This window comes from Mustela nivalis (genome assembly GCF_964662115.1).
Source record: "Mustela nivalis genome assembly, chromosome: 2".
NCBI lineage: Eukaryota > Metazoa > Chordata > Mammalia > Carnivora > Mustelidae > Mustela > Mustela nivalis.
In genome coordinates this window covers 105,179,329-105,197,573 of record NC_139021.1, presented here as the reverse complement: position 1 = coordinate 105,197,573, position 18,245 = coordinate 105,179,329, and the positions used below count along the sequence as shown (strand labels likewise).

General features: G+C 45.6%; 1 protein-coding gene and 1 long non-coding RNA gene across 5 annotated transcripts in view; one reads left to right on the top strand and one right to left on the bottom strand.

Moving 5' to 3' along the window:
- Positions 1–18,245, top strand: part of EDARADD (EDAR associated via death domain) — a 57,661-nt gene that overhangs the window by 37,445 nt on the left and 1,971 nt on the right. For 2 of the 4 annotated variants that reach the window (XM_082720861.1, XM_082720864.1), the window contains exon 5: positions 6,100–6,145. The exons of 1 other annotated variant lie outside the window; for it this stretch is intronic. In XM_082720861.1, the coding sequence (XP_082576987.1) occupies positions 6,100–6,145 (46 nt within the window). Of the gene's footprint in view, positions 1–505; positions 695–6,099; positions 6,146–18,245 lie in introns of those variants that run through there. One more of the 4 variants, XM_082720862.1, reaches the window with a different exon arrangement.
- LOC309859778 lies at positions 10,828–18,243 on the bottom strand. Its single transcript, XR_014308896.1, has 2 exons — positions 15,730–18,243; positions 10,828–15,521 (listed from the first exon to the last, which is right to left on the bottom strand). It is a non-coding gene; the product is annotated as an uncharacterized lncRNA (long non-coding RNA).

Genomic DNA, 18,245 nt, shown 5'->3' with positions numbered 1-18,245 from the left:
TGAACTGGTACCTCAAGTGGGCAAGTCATTTGCATGGAAGGTAGCTCTTTTCTGACTTTTTGGGTAGAATGCAGGTTTCTGCCCCAAAGTGAGCCATGATAACTTGGTTTTGGTCTTCATGGTGGTTTCCAGCCAGACTCAGGTGAAAATCAGGTTAACCAACCTGCTCAGTGCTTTCCCACCCAGTTATCTTTTCCCTACTTTACAAAATAACAAAGCAGACTCTTTATTAATTAGCTAAGCATAGACATTTAAAGATGGAACTAGACAGTCTGGAAGAGCATGTTTTGTAGAAGACTAGCTCCTAGGTACCAGTTAGTATCCTCCCCATCAATCTGTCAACGGCTTCCGCCTCTCAGTCCATCCCCACATGGGATGCACAGTCATCTCTGAGGAGAAATTTTTCCCCACAGTGCCTTCTTGGCCTTGGGGTTTCTGCTGCTGTGTGAAATCTGTGTGAGATGTCCGGAGCCCTATGTGAGCCCTATGTGTGAAATCTCCATAGGTGGCTTCTTGTCACCCAGTGCCTTCAGTTCCGGAAGCAGAAATGGGACCTGGCAACAGTTTATAAGCTAACTGAAGTACGGAACAAGTGTAACCTAGCCAACTTTCTGCTCAGAGAATTCTTGGAGCAGATAACACCTTTGCCCAAGTATAAGGTAATTTCCCCCTATTCACAATGAGAAGGCTTTACAAAAGAGGGATTTTCTTTAGCCTCCTGGGATATATAAAACATTGGTGTTCAACTTTGTGGTCTCTTCAGATTTCCTGAGGAGATTAAGAAAAAAAAATTTATTGTGGCAAAATACACATAATATTTACCATCTTGACCATTTTTAAGTATATGGTTCTGTGGCATTAAGTTCATTCACACTGAGCAAACATCACCAGCATCCATCTCTAGAACTTTCTTCCTCAACTGAAACTCTATACCCATTAAATAGTAATTCTCCCTTCTCCACTCACTGCCCCCTCAACAATCACTATTTTACTTTCTGCCTTTTGAATTTGATTCCTCTAAGGACCTCAATATAACTGGACTCATACAATAATTGTCCCTTTGTGACTGGCTTATTTCACTTCCCATAATTGCCTCAAGGTTCATCCATGTTGTAGCCTCAGTCAGAATTTCCTTCCTTTTTAAGGTTGGGTCATATTGGACATTTGGTTAATCAATTCAACTGTCAATGGTCCTTTGGGTTGTTTCCATCTTTTTTCTTATCTAGACCTTTCTTTTTTGGCACACAGATCCAACCATACCCAGAAGCTGCTCTTTCCCACAAAACCAATGGTTTATACTTGAACTTCATTCATAATTAAAACAAGGCTTTTGTGCAGAAATCTTTTTTGTTATTTGTAAATGGTAGTTCTTCATTCCTGAGAAGTACTTGGAGTAGTCAGTGAGCTAACCCAAAGCATGACGTACCTGGCAGATAGTATCCATTCTGTAGCAGTAAGTCTTTGAGAAGTCTGGAAAGAATTAAGGAAAAAGAAAGTGGTAGAAGGAGAGGACTGGTTTCAGAGGTTGGCTTAGAACAGGGGAGACTCGTATGTGATAGGAGCCCTTGGCTCATTTCCCCCGCTGTCCTGGCTTGCTCACAGCTAAGTCTGGTGCCACTGTGACCCATGACTGTCCTCCATGTTCCTGGATCAGTTTTAATGGGAGCAGCAAGATGTCCAGCTTGTGCAACTCAGCACCATTCATTCTTTCAGGCCCCAGTTCTAGGTCCCAAGGATGCCACCAGCTGGGCCTCCATGCTAAAGACACAGCTCCCCTGGTCCCTTGGACTCCCATTCCCTAGAACTGGGCTTACATTAGTTTCCCATCACCAGCACATCTCTTAAGGGCTGATACTGGCCCTGTCTGCCACCAGGGATCATCTGTCCATGTTTCCTACTGGTATGTCATGTCCCTCTGATATCCAGGTGGAGCCCACAGTCTCCTTTTGGAAATCCCTCACATCAGCTGCTTTCAGAACCATCACAGAACTTGCCACATCCTCTGTATCCTGGGCCTTGTCCATGAGGTGATCCTCTTCTTCCTGGCCCACCTCAGACCGCTCCTCAAGGTTGGTCTGATCCTGGAGGCAAGTCCTGTGCTGTAGCAAGAGGCCCCCTTGCAATGATTCTGGGTTGAGTTATATTGAACTAACACTTCTGAACACAGCACCAAAGTTCAGTGCTAGGCAGTGATAAGATATGTCCCACCCTTCCTGGTACATGCTATTAAAAACATATGCACAGGACCGTAGTTCAAGAATAAAGGTTGGCCCTTGAAGATGAAAAGATACCATCTCTTCAGAGATAGGAGAAAAGGAGAAGCGTGGGGACAAATACACTGGCCCAGCCCCTTCTCGGGGTAAGAGACACTAATGGGTATGAGGCCTTCAGCTGAGTGGAAGAGGTTTGGATCAACACCTGAGAGGGCCGTAAGGAAGACAGTGGAAGAAAAACCAAGCATGACTGAGGAGCAGTTGAGACCCTGCTGAGAGCTTATGAATGTGGGAGTTTATCACTTCTTTTTCTCCAAGCAATAGTCAGCAGTTTAGAACAGTTTAGAAGGGAGGGCATGTTTAGCAGTTTAGAAGGGAGGGCAGAGCTAAGGAGTGGCCAGGGGCCCACAGCTGACAGACAAGTCTAGGATGTTTATAAACACATGGCTAAGACACTGAACCGTGACCGAATGGACAGGAATCCAGGTAAGGCCAGAACAGTGGAGCAGGGGTGAAAACCACAGAATCAGTGACTGAGAAGGTGAGGCCAATGAGTAGCATCAGAGGGCATGAGCGAGGCATGGGGAGAGCATCATGGAGGACGGCAGCTCCTCCCCTGCTCTAGAGACCACAGACTCCACACCGTATTTGTGTCTTCTTTCCTTCCTCCCTCCCACTCGCTGTCCTTTACACAGATATTATGTGTTATCTGTTTCCAGTGTGCTCATCACAGAACAGTCTGGACAGGGCCCTTGCCTGGCAGTCTAGAGTCTAGTGCGGAAGAGAGACACTTGAACCCCCCCCAGCCAGTGTAGCAAGCATCCCGTGGGGTGCACAGGCAGGATGCCATGGGAACACCCTGACACATGACCCACCCTGGAAGTCTGCAGAAGGCTTTTCAAGAGGAAGTGATGTCCAACCCGGGACCTCAATGATAAGAGTAGGTTAAGCAGATAGAAGGGTAAGGGGGAGCGTAGCGCTGTAGGCTGACAACCTCTGTCCTCGTCACCCACCTGATAGGAGCTGGCTTTCGTATCCATCTCTTGGCTGGAACTGCCTTCAGATGTCACTACTCATCTCCTCACCAAATCTTGTCTGGCAGGACCCACAGAGCTCCTGAACTTTCCCTGGCTTGATATTGTCACCTCTTGCTTTTCTCCCTCCTCTCTGACCTCCCTTCTCTGCTTTGCCCCCCGTGCCCTCCCTGCCCCCAAAATATAGGTGTCACTGTGCTCCTCAAGGCTGTGATTCCACATCTTGCTCTCCAGCCATCTCTCTATTCTTCCATAATCCTATCAACATCCATATTTTCTTCTCTGGCCCTGATCTCCCTCAAGGACCAGCACCATGTTTTCAGCACCCACGGACATCTGGTGGTCTTATCCATCACTCTTCCAAACTCTCTTGATTTCATCTTCTTTCACCTTGTGACTATATCTCTACAGTGGCTCCAGCTTTATTCAGATGCGTGGTTTGGGGTCTCATTAATCATCGTGTCCAAGGCCATCTTGCTTTCCCCCACCCCCACACCACACAGTCACCTGGCCTGTGCATGTCACCTGGCCTGTCCCTAACTACCATGTTCCTGTGCTGCACACACAGCCAGGTGGCACTTCCTGCTCTGCTTCTGGAGAGAGCTCCTGAGTGACCCTCCAACCCCATCCTATTGTCTGTGAGCTGCAGCCCAGCTCCTTAGACAGCCTTCCAGACCTCAGTCTGGCCTCAGCATCTCCGTCTATCACCTCTCATGGCCTTTGCTTTGGACAAAGTGCCCTACAGGCGCCATACTGCCACTTCTTGTCGGCTCACCTGAGCCTTTGGCTCAGTGCCCTTGCCTCCAAGTGCCCACTGCCAGATCCTCAGTAAAGCTCATCTCATACATCTCTGGTTCCAAGAAACCCCCTGTGGTTTTTCTCTGTCAGAGGAAACGTCTCCTCTCTGTGTCTACACCTCCATATTGGAACTCCACACCATCTGCCTTGTATTCTAGTTAGTTGTGTGTGTCTCTGCTTCCCCAGAATATGAGGGCAGGCCTTGAGGTCAAGGATTCAGAGTTCTTAATCTCTGTATATAGGTTCCGACACAGGGAACTGGTACATACTGGGTGCTCCAGCAAGAGGCATGGAGTAAAGCCATGAGTGTGGTTTCAAGAGGGGCATTTTTTTTTTTAAATGCAAAAAGAAGTCTCTTCTGACTTCACTCTTAGAAAACTTAACCTAAGAAGTAGTATAATAATCAGAGCAAGAATAGAGATCCTAGATGTTATTCTATTATTCTGTCTCCACCGACCTTTATAAGTCATCCCGAGTCACGTCCCTCGTCTGTCACGGGGATGATTCTGGCCAGACATGGTCTTTGGTAAAAATGTTCTCCGGGTCATGAGATGAGAGGTCACCTATGCCATGTAACGTAGTCTCGTGTGAAAGGAAAGCTCGTGGGGGAGTGGGGACCTCCATTGTCCCACGGAGCCTGTCAACTTTCCACATTTGTGTCTGTCAACACCAGCTGAAGGGGCTGTTTCTGTTTGCTCTGTGCACGTTTCCAATTCGGTGAGCAGCACCGTGACTTTGCTGACAGAAGCACGCCTGCCCAGTCCTGCCGCCGTTGCACAGATGTGGGAAGGCAGGTCTCTGCACGACCCATCCAACAGTGGCCCTCCCCTTGGGGAGCTTCTGCTGTTAGCCTTGTAAAAGTTTAAAAAAAAATAAGATTTTCGTTCTTTCAAAAACTTCTTATAACCCTGACTCCCTGTATGCACAGAGCGAGCGGGTTGCTTTTCATTCCAGTTAGGACAATGGTGAGGAGCAAGACTCAAACAGAAACAAGAAATACTTAGATTCGTTGCTGGGAGGAAGAGGGGGTGGGGATCTGGCTGGTTAAACATCGGAATGCTTCTTGTGTGGAAAAAAAATGAGGCTCCTAATTAGACAAATGTATCTACAGTGCTGAGACATGGGGATTTATGAGCTTGGAGGGAGGGGGGAGGGAGGGGGAGGGCTTCTAAGACAATGAAGGGAAAACACCGTTCAAAAGGCTCGACCCCAGGGAGTTAGTGCGACTTTCAGGGCAAAACTGAGAAGGCAGAGCACCTTAGTGATGAGCCAGTCTGTGGCCATCTTGACCTACAAATGATGATCCAGAAAGCCGAGCTGGTACGTGAGGTCCTTCAGATGACCAGGGCAGCTGGACGAAAACCCAGGGCTTTGGAGCACATGCCTGGTGCTGCTTCTGGAACCCCAATAAAGGGGTCCTATAGGCTACTGAGAGAGGCTTTCACTGTCTGAAGGTGGTGTTAACATAAACAAACATGTCTTGAGGATGGTCTCTGCTGACTTCATTGAAAACACACACACACAGAGCCTCCAGCAAGGTCAGAGTAAATCCCTCCATGGAGACTATACCATAGCACAGCCTTGCTTCTAAAAACAGAAGCCCCGGGAGAAGGGCAGAAACGCGGTCATCTCTAGAGATATGGACACTGTTCAAAGAGATCAAAATATGTTTTTAAAAAATTTTATAGATACAGAAGCGAATTACCACCTAGACTGACAGCAAGCCCAAACAAAGAGTAAATGGGGAATAAAATAAAAATCATCCCTCATGTGAAGTAAAAGTAAAACGATAGCGCATTGTTTCATCCACTGGGGTCTGCTGCATGCCAACACTGTCCTGGGCACAGAGGACCCAGCACAGGGAGCAAACAGACCAAAGCTCCTGCCTTCCAGGAGCTTCTATTCCATTCCCTACCCCTTCCAATACTGTTGTTGAGCTCCATCACCACCCACCCTACCAGGTTCTGGTGGAAACTTAACTACATTGGAGAATTGATACTATCTCCATTCGCATCTGAGTATGATTCTAATGTAGGTTGCTTTCTGGTTGACAGGGAGAAGAAAACAGCTTTCCAGACAGTACTGGAGACCCCCTTTCAGGTAAAGGATTGACTCTGTAGATGTCTGGGCTTCTCTGATAATTGGCATATCGGAATTAAAGATAATTTGCAAATATGTTTATCATTAACTTTGAAAGTCTGTATTACAGGTTAGAGGAACTTTCCAACCACGGGCCAAGGGGAACTGGAAGGAAATGTTAACCAGATTTCACAAAAGCCTTCAAAGAGTACTTTCTCCAAACTGCCCCTCCATGAGGGGCTCAGCTGGGTTCTCAATAGGAAAAGTTTAGGAGCAGGAAACAGAACAGAGAAGAGCCTCCTCTCTCAGAGTCTTGGGAGTCTTGGCACTGATGGAAAACTGCTAGGTAGAAGAAAGCCACGGGGCTGGGGCCAAGCAGTCCATGTGAGAAGGGCCAAGCCATTGCCCTCTCGGTGGAGGGGTGCTCAGTCAGCCAAAGACCCCCTCCCACATCAGCCGTATGCTCGTCCCTGGTCTCCTGGTGGTGTATTTAACCAGGGAAACACTAAGATCTGTCTCCTTCCCCACGTGTTACTGTAAGCTGGAAACTTTGGCAATCTTCAGATTTCTAATTAATTCATCATGGAGAAAATCTGGAGTGAGCATTAAAATAAGCTACCAAAAAGAATAACTAAAAAACATAAAAACCTCCCTAATGTTTTCTGTACTTTTTAAAACACATATCAAAGGATCTGAGTCATCAGGATTATGTATCTTTCTTTTTTAGGGGGAGGGTGGTGGACCCTAACACCTTCAAGATAATTTCTCCCTGATCCTACCTAGACTGTGCCCGTGTAACTCTACTGAAAATCAGAACATGGGGTGTACAACACAGCTTTCTTTATCCTCTTAGAAACATGATGTGAGCAGCACCTGGGTGGCTCAGTCGGTTCACATTCCACTCTTTTTTTTTTAATTTATTTTTTATTTATTTTCAGCATAACAGTATTCATTATTTTTGCACCACACCCAGTGCTCCATGCAATCCGTGCCCTCTATAGTACCCACCACCTGGTACCCCAACCTCCCACCCCCCACCCCTTCAAACCCCTCAGATTGTTTTTCAGAGTCCATAGTCTCTCATGGTTCACCTCCCCTTCCAATTTCCCCCAACTCCCTTCTCCTCTCTAACTCCCCATGTCCACCATACTATTTGTTATGCTCCACAAATAAGTGAAACCATATGATAATTGACTCTCTCTGCTTGACTTATTTCACTCAGCATAATCTCTTCCAGTTCTGTCCATGTTGCTACAAAAGTTGGGTATTCGTCTTTTCTGATGGAGGCATAATACTCCATAGTGTATATGGACCAAATCTTCCTTATCCATTCACCTGTTGAAGGGGGGCATCCTGGTTCTTTCCACAGTTTGGCGACTGTGGCCATTGCTGCTATAAACATTGGGGTACAGATGGCCCTTCTTTTCACTACATCTGTATCTTTGGGGTAAATACCCAGTAGTGCAATTGCAGGGTCATAGGGAAGTTCTATTTTTAATTTCTTGAGGAATCTCCACACTGTTCTCCAAAGAGGCTGCACCAACTTGCATTCCCACCAACAGTGTAAGAAGATTCCCCTTTCTCCACATCGTCTCTGACACATGTTATTTCCTGTCTTGCTAATTTAGCAAGACAGGAAGTCACATTCCACTCTTAATCTCAGCTCAGGTCTCAATCTCAGGGTCATGAGTTCAAGCTTCACATTGGGCTTCACTTAAAAAAAATGAAGGAAAGAAACATGATGTTAGCAACAGTTATCTCTGGGTAGTGAGATTCTAAGTAATTTTTTTTCATTCAGTAGATTTTTATTTATTAAGGACCTACTATGTGGGTTCCAGAGCAAAAGTACAGCTCTGGGAGGCAGAAGTTGGGATCCTGGTTTTAGTCCAGCCACTACCCTGCTGTGATTAGAGAATTCAGAGGGGAAAGTGAGCTAGCTGAATTTGCCGTGGTGCCTTCCCACCAGGTTTCATGTGACAGGGCCAAGGTCGGTGTCCCATCTGGATACCCCACTGGAACTTGCCTTCCCTGGAAAGTTCCTATCCACCGCTACCAGAGGCTAGGACCTCTGGCCAGTAATTATTCCCTTTCCACAAATGCTGCAGCAGACGAGCTTCGATTAGAAGCACTAATTGGGTGATGTGAGGAAAAGAAAGCATGTTTGCATCCAAGCAGTCAGTTTTTGTTTTCTTTCCACTCTCATATATTTTTAAAATTTCTAACATTAGTAGATATCAGAAAAACTCTCTCCCCCCAAACTTTAACTTGTATATACAAAGGGTATATAAACAATGATCAGATGTAAACACAACATGTAAAGTAACCAAGGAAATCCACAAAAGGCTACTGAGTGACCTCGGTGGTAAGAACATGAATTCTTTTTCCCTGATGCTCATCTGAATTTTCAGATTTTCCACAATTAGCACATATTTCTTTTCTAACTAAAAAAAAAAAACTGTATTTAAACTTTTAAAAGACTAACACCCTCTACACTAACATGAGATGTGAGCTAAAATGAAAATGGATAAAGTATGCTATTTAGGAATATCTATAAACCTTTATAATTCAAGGTTGTTGTTGACTAATGGATTAACTTTAAACAAATTTCAGTTGTCTCTTAAAAAATTTTACCCGTGTCCAAATGAAATGGGAGACTTTTGCAGAGAATAAACTTTTCACAGTGACCACAGGTAAATTGATTGAGAGCACATGATGCCTTGAAGTCAAAACATTTCACACCCAGCTTGCTGCTTTGCACACAAGAGTGAGTGTACAGGTGTTTGGTTGGATTTTTGGTTTTGTTTGTTTTTTTTTTTGTTTTTGTTTTGTTTTGTTTTGTTTTTTTCATAAACAGAAGGATGAGAGACACAGACTTAGTGGCTTTGCTCTTAGATAAACTGGCAAAAGCTGATCCGTATATTTTGGTCTTTGAGTGAGAGTAGCTCCTTAAGTAAGCTTTACTTTATCATTTTAGTTACAAACACGAATTTAGCACTTACTGTATACCAGGCCCTATTCTAAGCACTTTAAAGAGCTGCTTAGAAAAACTGCCCATGACAGCTCCAAAGTTGTCTTCCTCACCAGGTGGAGGTTACAGAAGTGATGCTGGGTCATGTGGCTGGTGCTGGGTCACCTGGCTGGTGCTGGGTCCCAGGAGTCCTATGTGGGAGCTCAGTCCCAAACACCACACCAGGCTGCCTCTCTACTAGTCAGAAGCGTTGCCCGGGTAGTCCACACATCGAATGCTGAAGTGTCATACAGAGGGGTCAGGGTCGACTATCTCAGATACAGTCTTAACCTGGAACAAAGCCAAAGCCCGCTCATTCCCCCCTCAACCCCCACCCCCAAAGTCAGTCTCCAAACCGCTATAATACTGTCCACAAGAAGCTCGCTGCTTTCCCTAGATCAGGCCCTTGGGCCTGAACTCAGAGCCTGGATCATATTTTATTCTTGTCTTTGAAAACCTCAGTGATCTGTGATCCTGCTTATAGCTGGTTAAAATAAGCAATGTGGGGAGAATAGAAGGCACTGCCTCAGAGGGAGGGATTAGACAGACGTGAGAAATGACAGCTGACGGTTTATAAACAAGGAAAGAAAAAGAATACAAACCAGAGTGACCCAGCACTAGAAAAGCACAGCCTCCTTCCCAGGGCTGGTGCCTTTGGAAGCAAATGCCCACAGGAGGCAGAGCCCCTCATTGCGGTGTCCTGGACTAATACATCAACCCACCAGCTCTCGACACCTGGCCAGTTTCTCAAGGATAACTTTCTGACGACCTTGCATAATTCAGCACTTGACCAAACTAAACCTAATTTCCCCACAGAAATGAAGGTCAAATACGACTGTTACTTTTTTTCAAGTTGGGTCCATTACAGGACGCTTTGTTCCTACGTTTTCCCCTCATTTCAGAACTCGAATGGCAATCCAAACATGGCATTCTGTGCTGAGTTTTTTTTCTTCAAGTGCCTTCTACACTCCGGCTTTGTTTGATGACAAAATCGAGGCACGGCTTGATCTCCGAGCCCAGATCCTTCCAGTCTGTCAGTTAGACTCCCTAGTGCTGCTGCCAACTTGATGTCTCCTTAAAAGGGTGTTTCAGGGAGAGAGAGAGAGAGAATGAGAATGAAATTGTATTGTTTTTTTCCCTCTGGTTAAAAGATCAAACGCCCACCAAAAGCCCTTGGGTTAGTTTCTTGGGAGATAAAAATAGTTCTTCATCATTTTCCAGCTCAGAGCACATAAACTACCTCCAATGAAAAACGTGGTGCGTGTGCGCCCTAGTGATATATCAAAGCCATAAACTGACATTTTAAATGTATTTATTTCCAACCACACTGGAAACCACACACACACACACACACACACACACACACACACACACACAGAAAAAAGGCCCGAGTTTATATGCGTAACTGCAGAAGTGTTTGACACCACGCTGACATTTTGTTGGTATTCTGCAAGCTCCAAATCTGATAATTTATAAACACCTGGGATGGACTTATTTTACTTCAGGACCACAATATTGTGCTGTTTGCAAAGTTGCCAATAAAAAATGTTTACCGCTTAATTGTTTGAATTAACTCAAGCCCTCGTTACCCTGCCGAACGTTATTATAAATGATCTAAGAGCTCACAGTGGTCCTGAGCACACCGGAGGGAAACACCCGTGTGGTAATAGTTCTCCAAAAGGCAGAGTGTACAAGATAAAACGGCATCCTCCCTGCAGGGAGACACATTAAGTCAATCTGTGATCCATTGCCAGCATCCTGACTGGAGCCAATCTCTAGGCTCAAGTAATCATGACCTTTGTGAATCCTGAGTCTTGTTCCAATTCACAATTAACTGTTAATTGACCAGTATTTTTTTTTAACAAATTTTTTTTTTAGATTTTATTTATTTATCAGAGAGAGAGAGAGAGCGAGCACAAGCAGGCAGAGAGGCAGGCAGAGGCAGAGAGAGAAGCAGGCTCCCCACTGAGCAAGGAGCCTGATGCGGGATTTGATCCCGCGACCCTGGGATCATGACCCAAGCCAAAGGCAGTGGCTTAACCAACTGAGCCACCCAGGTGCCCCAATTGACCAGTATTTGCAGACCGTCAGCCCCGTACCAGACTTAGACACTGCACCATTGGACGAGAACTTCTCACTGTCGTTTTAAATGTCATTGCCACACCTTGTCGGCAAACATTCCAGAATCCTTACGGCTTCTTTAAAGTCTGTGTAAATGTGTGTCTGAGAGAGGAGGAAGAGTAGGGGGAGAGGACAGAAAGCACCCCACAGGAAAATCCACTCATCACCGTTGAGTGTGGGGGCATGTTATCTCTTCAAAGACTTAATCACGGAGCAGACTCACCCTCTCTCAAAGAAAAGTAGCTCTGATTCCAAAATGTAATTGTGGCAGGCCCTTCTGACTAAGAACTTACTCTGCAGATGTCTTGAAGGCAATGGTTTTCAACCCTGGTTGCATTTTAGAATTCCCATGGGGGGCCTTTAAAAATTCCCAGGTCCCTGCTGCACCCCAGACCAATTAAATAAGGATTTCGGTGGGTGGGGCCAGACAGTTGGGAGTGTGGGCGGGCATTCTGCTGGGAGGAGGAGTTCCATCTTGTGGCCAAGGTTGAGAACTATGGCTTTAAAAAAGACTGTTGGTTGTGCTTCCTTACCCACAGCTATGAACCCTTTGTTGCCTGCCCACCATGCCTGCCGTGGGATGAGGCTTTAATCGATCTCACACAATCCTTGCAACAACCTTGTGAGACAGACCTCACTGTCCCTGTTCAAAGAGTAAGGATATGGCCTCAGAGAGCTCAGTTACCTGTCCAAGTTGCACACGTGCGTCGTGCTAGCTGGTACTGACGGTCCTTTGGCCTGCCTCTACAGCTGTTCCTAATCTCTGGTACACAGGCTACTCCTTCTGCATAGCGACCACGCATCATTCTTCTGCTTTCTATATGCTCAGCACTTTAAAAAAAAAAAAAAAAAGTTTTGGTTGATCTGAAATTTTCCAGATAGCTTTCAGGCTGCCCAGAGGTTTCTGATTGGACTATTTCTCTATAACAGACTCTTCATGCATTTGATTGACTCAACAAAAATTACTGAGCGCCTACTCTGTGGTTGGGATGAAATGGCGACATTAGATATGAAAGTCTCTTTCCTCTTGGAGGTTATAAACTAGTTGGGAGTGACAGACGATAAACACAAATAAGGCATTATGTATGGTGGTTGATGTGCCTTGAGGAAATAAACAAGGGTAATGGGATTTTTGCCTGGGGAGGCTGCTGCTTTAGCTGAAGAGGTACTCGGACACCTGAACAATGCAAAAAAGCCAGCTGTGAAGATCTGAGGAAGGAGAACTCCAAGAAGAAAAGCTGGCTGGTGCAAAGGTCCTGAGGCAAGCCTGAGCTTAGAGATCTAGGGACAAGCGCAGGCAGGGAAGAGCAATGGAGGAGGAAGTGAGCTGGGAGGTATCAGCAGAGGCCAGACTACAAAGGGACTCTTTTCTTCTCAGTGTCCTTATAAAAAAAAAAAAAAACCTATTCTCTTTACATAAGATCTGATGAAAATGCTTTCACATCCTATATCACATCAAATTCATGAGATACAGAGATTACCATTTTCATTTTAGGGATGAGGAATCTGAAGTCTTTGGAAGGTTAGGGCCTGGAGAAGTCAAGCTCTAGGAGGCTGGAGCACTGAGATTTGATGAGCCCCAGTGACACAGGTCAGAATGAGATAGGATCAAGTGTTCCATGCCGGGGTGGTCACATGGTAGTCCCTCCATAAATGACAGGTGGTGTGATGCAGAGACACTGAGCACTTCCTCCCCTGACAAATTCTCCCCAAGTATAAGCCGGTACTCAGACTAGACTCACAGACACCTAATCTCCTAGGGCTTTGGCCTCTAGAATAGGGAATCATCGTACATTAATGTTGTGTTCCATTCTGGCTTTGCCTCAGCAGAAGACACACAAGTCAGGCGCCAAAATATGGCAAGTGAGGACTCTCATTAGAGAATCTGAGTGACTTCTTAGACATCAGTAACTTCCTTTTTGAAAGAGCCCTCTCCTCTCCTCCCTCAAATCTGGAATCAATCCATTCTCTTGTGTTTTAAGACCAATGCTGAATTGGTTTCCATCCATATCTGTTTATCACCAGGAGACATCAACAACATTCCCTTTCCTTTTAACTTTCTCTCTTCAGGTCCTAAGACTCATCACACAATAATAAGTCAACTGGGAGCACCTGGCTGGCTGAGTGGGGAGACAGTGACTCTTGATCCCAGGGTCGTGAGTTCAAGCCCCGCATCTGGTGTAGAGCTTCCTTAAAAATAGCAAGTGTCCCTTGTCTCCTGAGGAGAAAGCTAGCTCTTCTTCATTCGTTTGGCAAACAATTTCTGAGCTTCAGCTGTACAGCAATCCTATGCTTGTTTTTTGAGAGACTTCAAATAATAATCCCATTTTTCCCCATTTCTGATGAAAGCTTCTTTGGTCCTCTGTCTGTCTCTCTCCCTACAATTGTTTCTTCCCCAAGGCATCACCTAGCCTAGCCTTTTATGTGCACGATTACATGATAGGTGTTTAAAGCAGGGAAGGACAAAATATATTTGATACAAAACAAAACAAAACATGTTTCTCCACTTAAGTCCGCCAGAGAGCTAATTATAGTTTATGATTCTAAAAGGCAGATTTAAATTCACTAGTGTTGGCAGTTCGTGGAGATTGCAGTTCAATAAACGGTTTGTGGTTTGTGTCACGGAAAATACGAAAGGAAAACACTGATAGATTTTTGGCACATCCTTTATTTTCAGACAAACTAATAAATGGTCAGTGTAATTGTTCAAAGACAAGCTTCTTTTACACCAGAGGACTTAAAGGAGCTTCACAGAAACCTTACTAATGATGTCTTTTTTCTTTATATTATTTATTATTATATTGTTTTTATTCTTCTTGATACCAAAGGAGAAAGCCTTGCCAACACTGAATCTTACAAAGGTGGTACCAGAGATCGCCTTTGGGCACCAATACATTTAATTCTGGACTTCAAGATTTAAATCCTCCTTTCTTTTTCCGTGACATTTAAAAATATTTTTGAAGTATCCAAAGAAACACAATTATCATAAAAAATTAGGAAATACCCATCGGTAACATTTTTGTTATACATGCTTCCAAGCTTTTTCTATGTCTGTGAATATGTAATACAATATATGCTTTACATGGATATGAATGACTGTTGTTTTCTGGTCTTTTTAAAAAAAGATACTATTCATTCATTTTTGAGAAAGAGTGGAAGGGAGGAGGGGGAGAGGGAGAAGCAGACTCCCCACTGGACAGGAAGCCTGGCTTGATGCAGAGCTTGATCCCTGGACCCTGAGATCATGACCTGAGCCGAGGAGAAAGAGAGAACACAGGCAGGGGGGAGGGGTAGAGAGAGAAGCAGACTCCCCGATGAGCAGGGAGCCTGTCTCCATTCGGGGACCCTGAGATCAGGATCTGAGCCAAAGGCCAGCGCTTAATGGACTGAGCCACCCAGGCAGCCCAAAGCCTTACTTCTTAATGCATCATATTTTTTTTAATATTTTATTTATTTATTTGACAGACAGAGATCACAAGTAAGCAGAGAGGCAGATAGCAAGGGGGAAGCAGGCTCCCTGCTGGGCAAAGAACCTGCTTCGGGGCTCAATCCTAGGACCCTGGGATCATGACCAGAGCTGAAGGCAGAGGCTTTAGCCCCCTGAGCCACTCAGGTGCCCCCTTAATGCATCACTATTAATGTGGCTTGAGAACAGCTATGTTACATAGAGATGTAAGGCAGCATTTTTAAACTCTAAGAGGTAGAGCACACTGCAGAAGGATCCGGATCTGTTCTCAAGGCATTTAAGGTGTCACAAGGAAAAAGAAAACTGCGCAGAATATCTCACCACAAGGCACAGTTAGGAGACACAGATAAAATGATGGGATTCTGAATGAGGCAGCGTTCCGGGCTGGAGCCGGGGAGATTTCATACAAGGTGGGTTTTATAGGATGGAGTAAGTTCCGCAGAGGAAGTCCTGGGAGAGAGAGAGAGGAGAGAGAAAACCAATCAGAGAGAAAACACCAGGAAAGACATGGAAGTAGAAGAATTAGGAGGCCCGATTTCCCACCTGTGAAACCGGCAAATACTGTTCCCTCAGTGCTGACATAGGTCAAGTGAGATAAGCAGCACCACTGTTCCCTGGTTGGAGTGTAAATTAGTAAAACCTTTATTTCTGGAAAGCAGTTTTGGGCACATGTGTTGATAGTCTTAGAAATCTTTTACAAATTTTGGGTCCAATAATCCCATTACTAGTGTGATGAGTAGAGATGTGGCCAAAAATATATATGCGAGGGTCTGCATCAAAGTGTTCCTCTTAGTCGTGAGAACCTGGGAAAACTTTTTTTTTTTTAAGATTTTATTTATTTATTCGACAGATGGAGATCATAAGTAGGCAGAGAAGCAGGCAGAGAGAGGAGGAAGCAGGCTCCATTCTGAGCAGAGAGCCCGATGTGAGGCTCGATCCCAGGACCCTGGGATCATGACCCGAGCTGAAGGCAGAGGCTTTAACCCACTGAGCCACCCAGGCGCCCCAAACCTGGGAAAACTTTAAATGTTCAATAGTTGATAGAAAATCTGTGATTGTCTATAGTTTCCAGTTTTTCTGCCCTGAGCTGGTATTAGTCTTTCTTTTAATGAATCTGAGGTAGGCTTTGCAGACCGGATGAAGTTTGGGGAATGGAGGGGTCCCGCATGTTTGGAGTACAGGTTATCTTTAAGGAAGTTCTGGGAAGGAAGACAGGAACTGTAGCACAGAGAGCTTCCAGTGGATGCTGTGACATGGTAACTGGTTGGATACAGTGATCAAGTCTCCGAGGACACCTAGGGAGCTCTAAGTGTCTTAGGGGAGTTGGAGTGCTTTTGATGCTTAGCGGGAGACATTTCTAAGGACAGTTTTAGGTCCCTTGAGTTGGAGATGTCATCTGGACATCAAGAGGGGCTTCCCATGGTCATGGTGGAGCCCAGAAGAACAGGCAGGGCTCCGCACTCATTTATTTACTCATGCAGTCACTCACTCATTCAAAAAACATTGCTTATGCGTTTGCTGTATGTCAAGGGCTCTGCACGCCCCACAGATGTAAAAAGAAGGGGCCTTCCATTCTTGTGGGAGTGCACAGTGGGGGTTTTGGGAGTGGAGGAGGTGACCAAGGGGAGGGAGTGTGAGAAGGGAGAGCTTTGGGCTAAAAACCAAACAGGAGCACCTCCGTGTCCCTCTCAAGGACTCAGTTGTGAGTGAAACAGGCTGGGATCTCAGCAGCCAGGTGATAGGGGGTGGGTTACAGCTGGGACCTGGGGCTGGGTGTTGGGGTTTGTCTGTCAGAAGGCAACTTCAGGGAGGAGACACCCTACCGTGAAATAGTGTCTGAAGGGGCAAAGGAGCCTTGGGCCCAGTTCCAGAGACAGCTGTATCCAAAGGGAGCTGGTGTGAGGGTCATTAGAAGCCACAGGAGATCCAGGTGACCTTCAAAGTCAGGTGGCAACCTGCTTGTCCGTGTAACACATTGTCTTGGTTACCACAGAGATAAAACACCCCTGGACAAAGTGTGGGAAACAGAAACAATCCTAAGAGTTAAGACAATAGCTATTACTATTGTTGTGCATTTCCTTCCGTAGTAATAGTAACAGAGTTTTCACACAGTCCTAACGTCAAGGACACACATTCTGTACATCTTGCGTTTTTCACTTGCCATTACAGCACATGCATTTTCTGGGTCCCTGCATAGTCTTCATAGGTACTTCAATAAAATTCCATCAAGGAGCACAATAATTTATTCCACTGTCCCTTAGCTTTGGCATTTGTTTTAAAATAAAATGGACTGTAATTAAAGTCTGTCGTATTCTAGATTATCTCCTTGGGCTGGATTCCCAGAAATTATGGGAGTAGGTCAAAGAGTAGGAGCAGGATTTTTATGGTTCTTGTCATCTTATCATTTGTACTTCCCTCCAGATGCTGGTCCTCAACTTTTGGATCCCCGAAGATACTCCCTTTCCCCAAATTCTTTCCTTTCCTAAATGGGAAAGCCCAGGGCTCAGTATAGTAAATGTCATTGTCACCAGCCTCCCAGAATCTTCCAAGCTAGTGATCTCTGGCACAGCCTTTGGCTGTTACAATCCCCGGTCAGAAGGGTCGGGAGCCCCAGCGCTGATGCAGAAGTTAAGACACTCCCCTTGCCACGCTGTGCAAACACCACTTAACTTAATTGTAAATGACTTGCCAGCACTTCTTCACTCCTCCTTCATCCTCCCCCTAACATGCTTCCTTGAAATGAGGCTAAAGATGACTGCCTGATGGGAGAATGCCTGCCCTTCCTCTGGGCTGGGGCTGTGCCCTTCTTGCTGAGGCTCAGCTCAGAAGCCTCCTGTTCATCCATCCCACGGCACCCACCTCAGGGCATTGGCTCCCCTTCAAAGGCAGCCCTATGGGTGAAGAAAACGCAGATAAAGGCAAAATGATAAGGTGGCCATAAATCTAAAAAAGTAAGTTTTCTGGCATTATCAGTTATCAGTCACTCCGTTTCAAGCATGCATATGGAATAGATATTCCAGTGTTCAATGTTTGAGTGTGTTTAAAGAGCTGTGCAATCCTTCCTACCCCATTGTGCGGTGTTTGGCATTAAAAAGCTGTCAGGGCCGACTTGTAACTTGTAAGGGGTAAGAGTGGAGGTTCGGGCAAGTCTGGGCTGGTTTACCTGTGGGACCGCGGAGTGTGACTCCTGCCGGGGACCCACCCCCCCAGAGACAGCCCCGCTCCTCAGAACCCACATTCCAGCCAGCGGTCTCACAATTGCACGATGTGAGACTCAGCCTCCAAAAGAAAGGGAGCCTAGCCATGTAAAACCCCACTGGTGCTTCCAGCAAAGCCCCCCATCCCTTGGCTGTCAAGAATGCCCCGTTTGTTGTGCATGGCTCTAGGAATGAGTATCCTGAAGGTATCTGAGTATCGATAGGATCCACGCGCACCGGCGCTGTTGGCATGTGAGCAGGAAGATCGAGGACGGGAGAGATGGACGCGCGCATTCACTTTCTGGCTGACCTGTGGGCTGTATTGCTTGT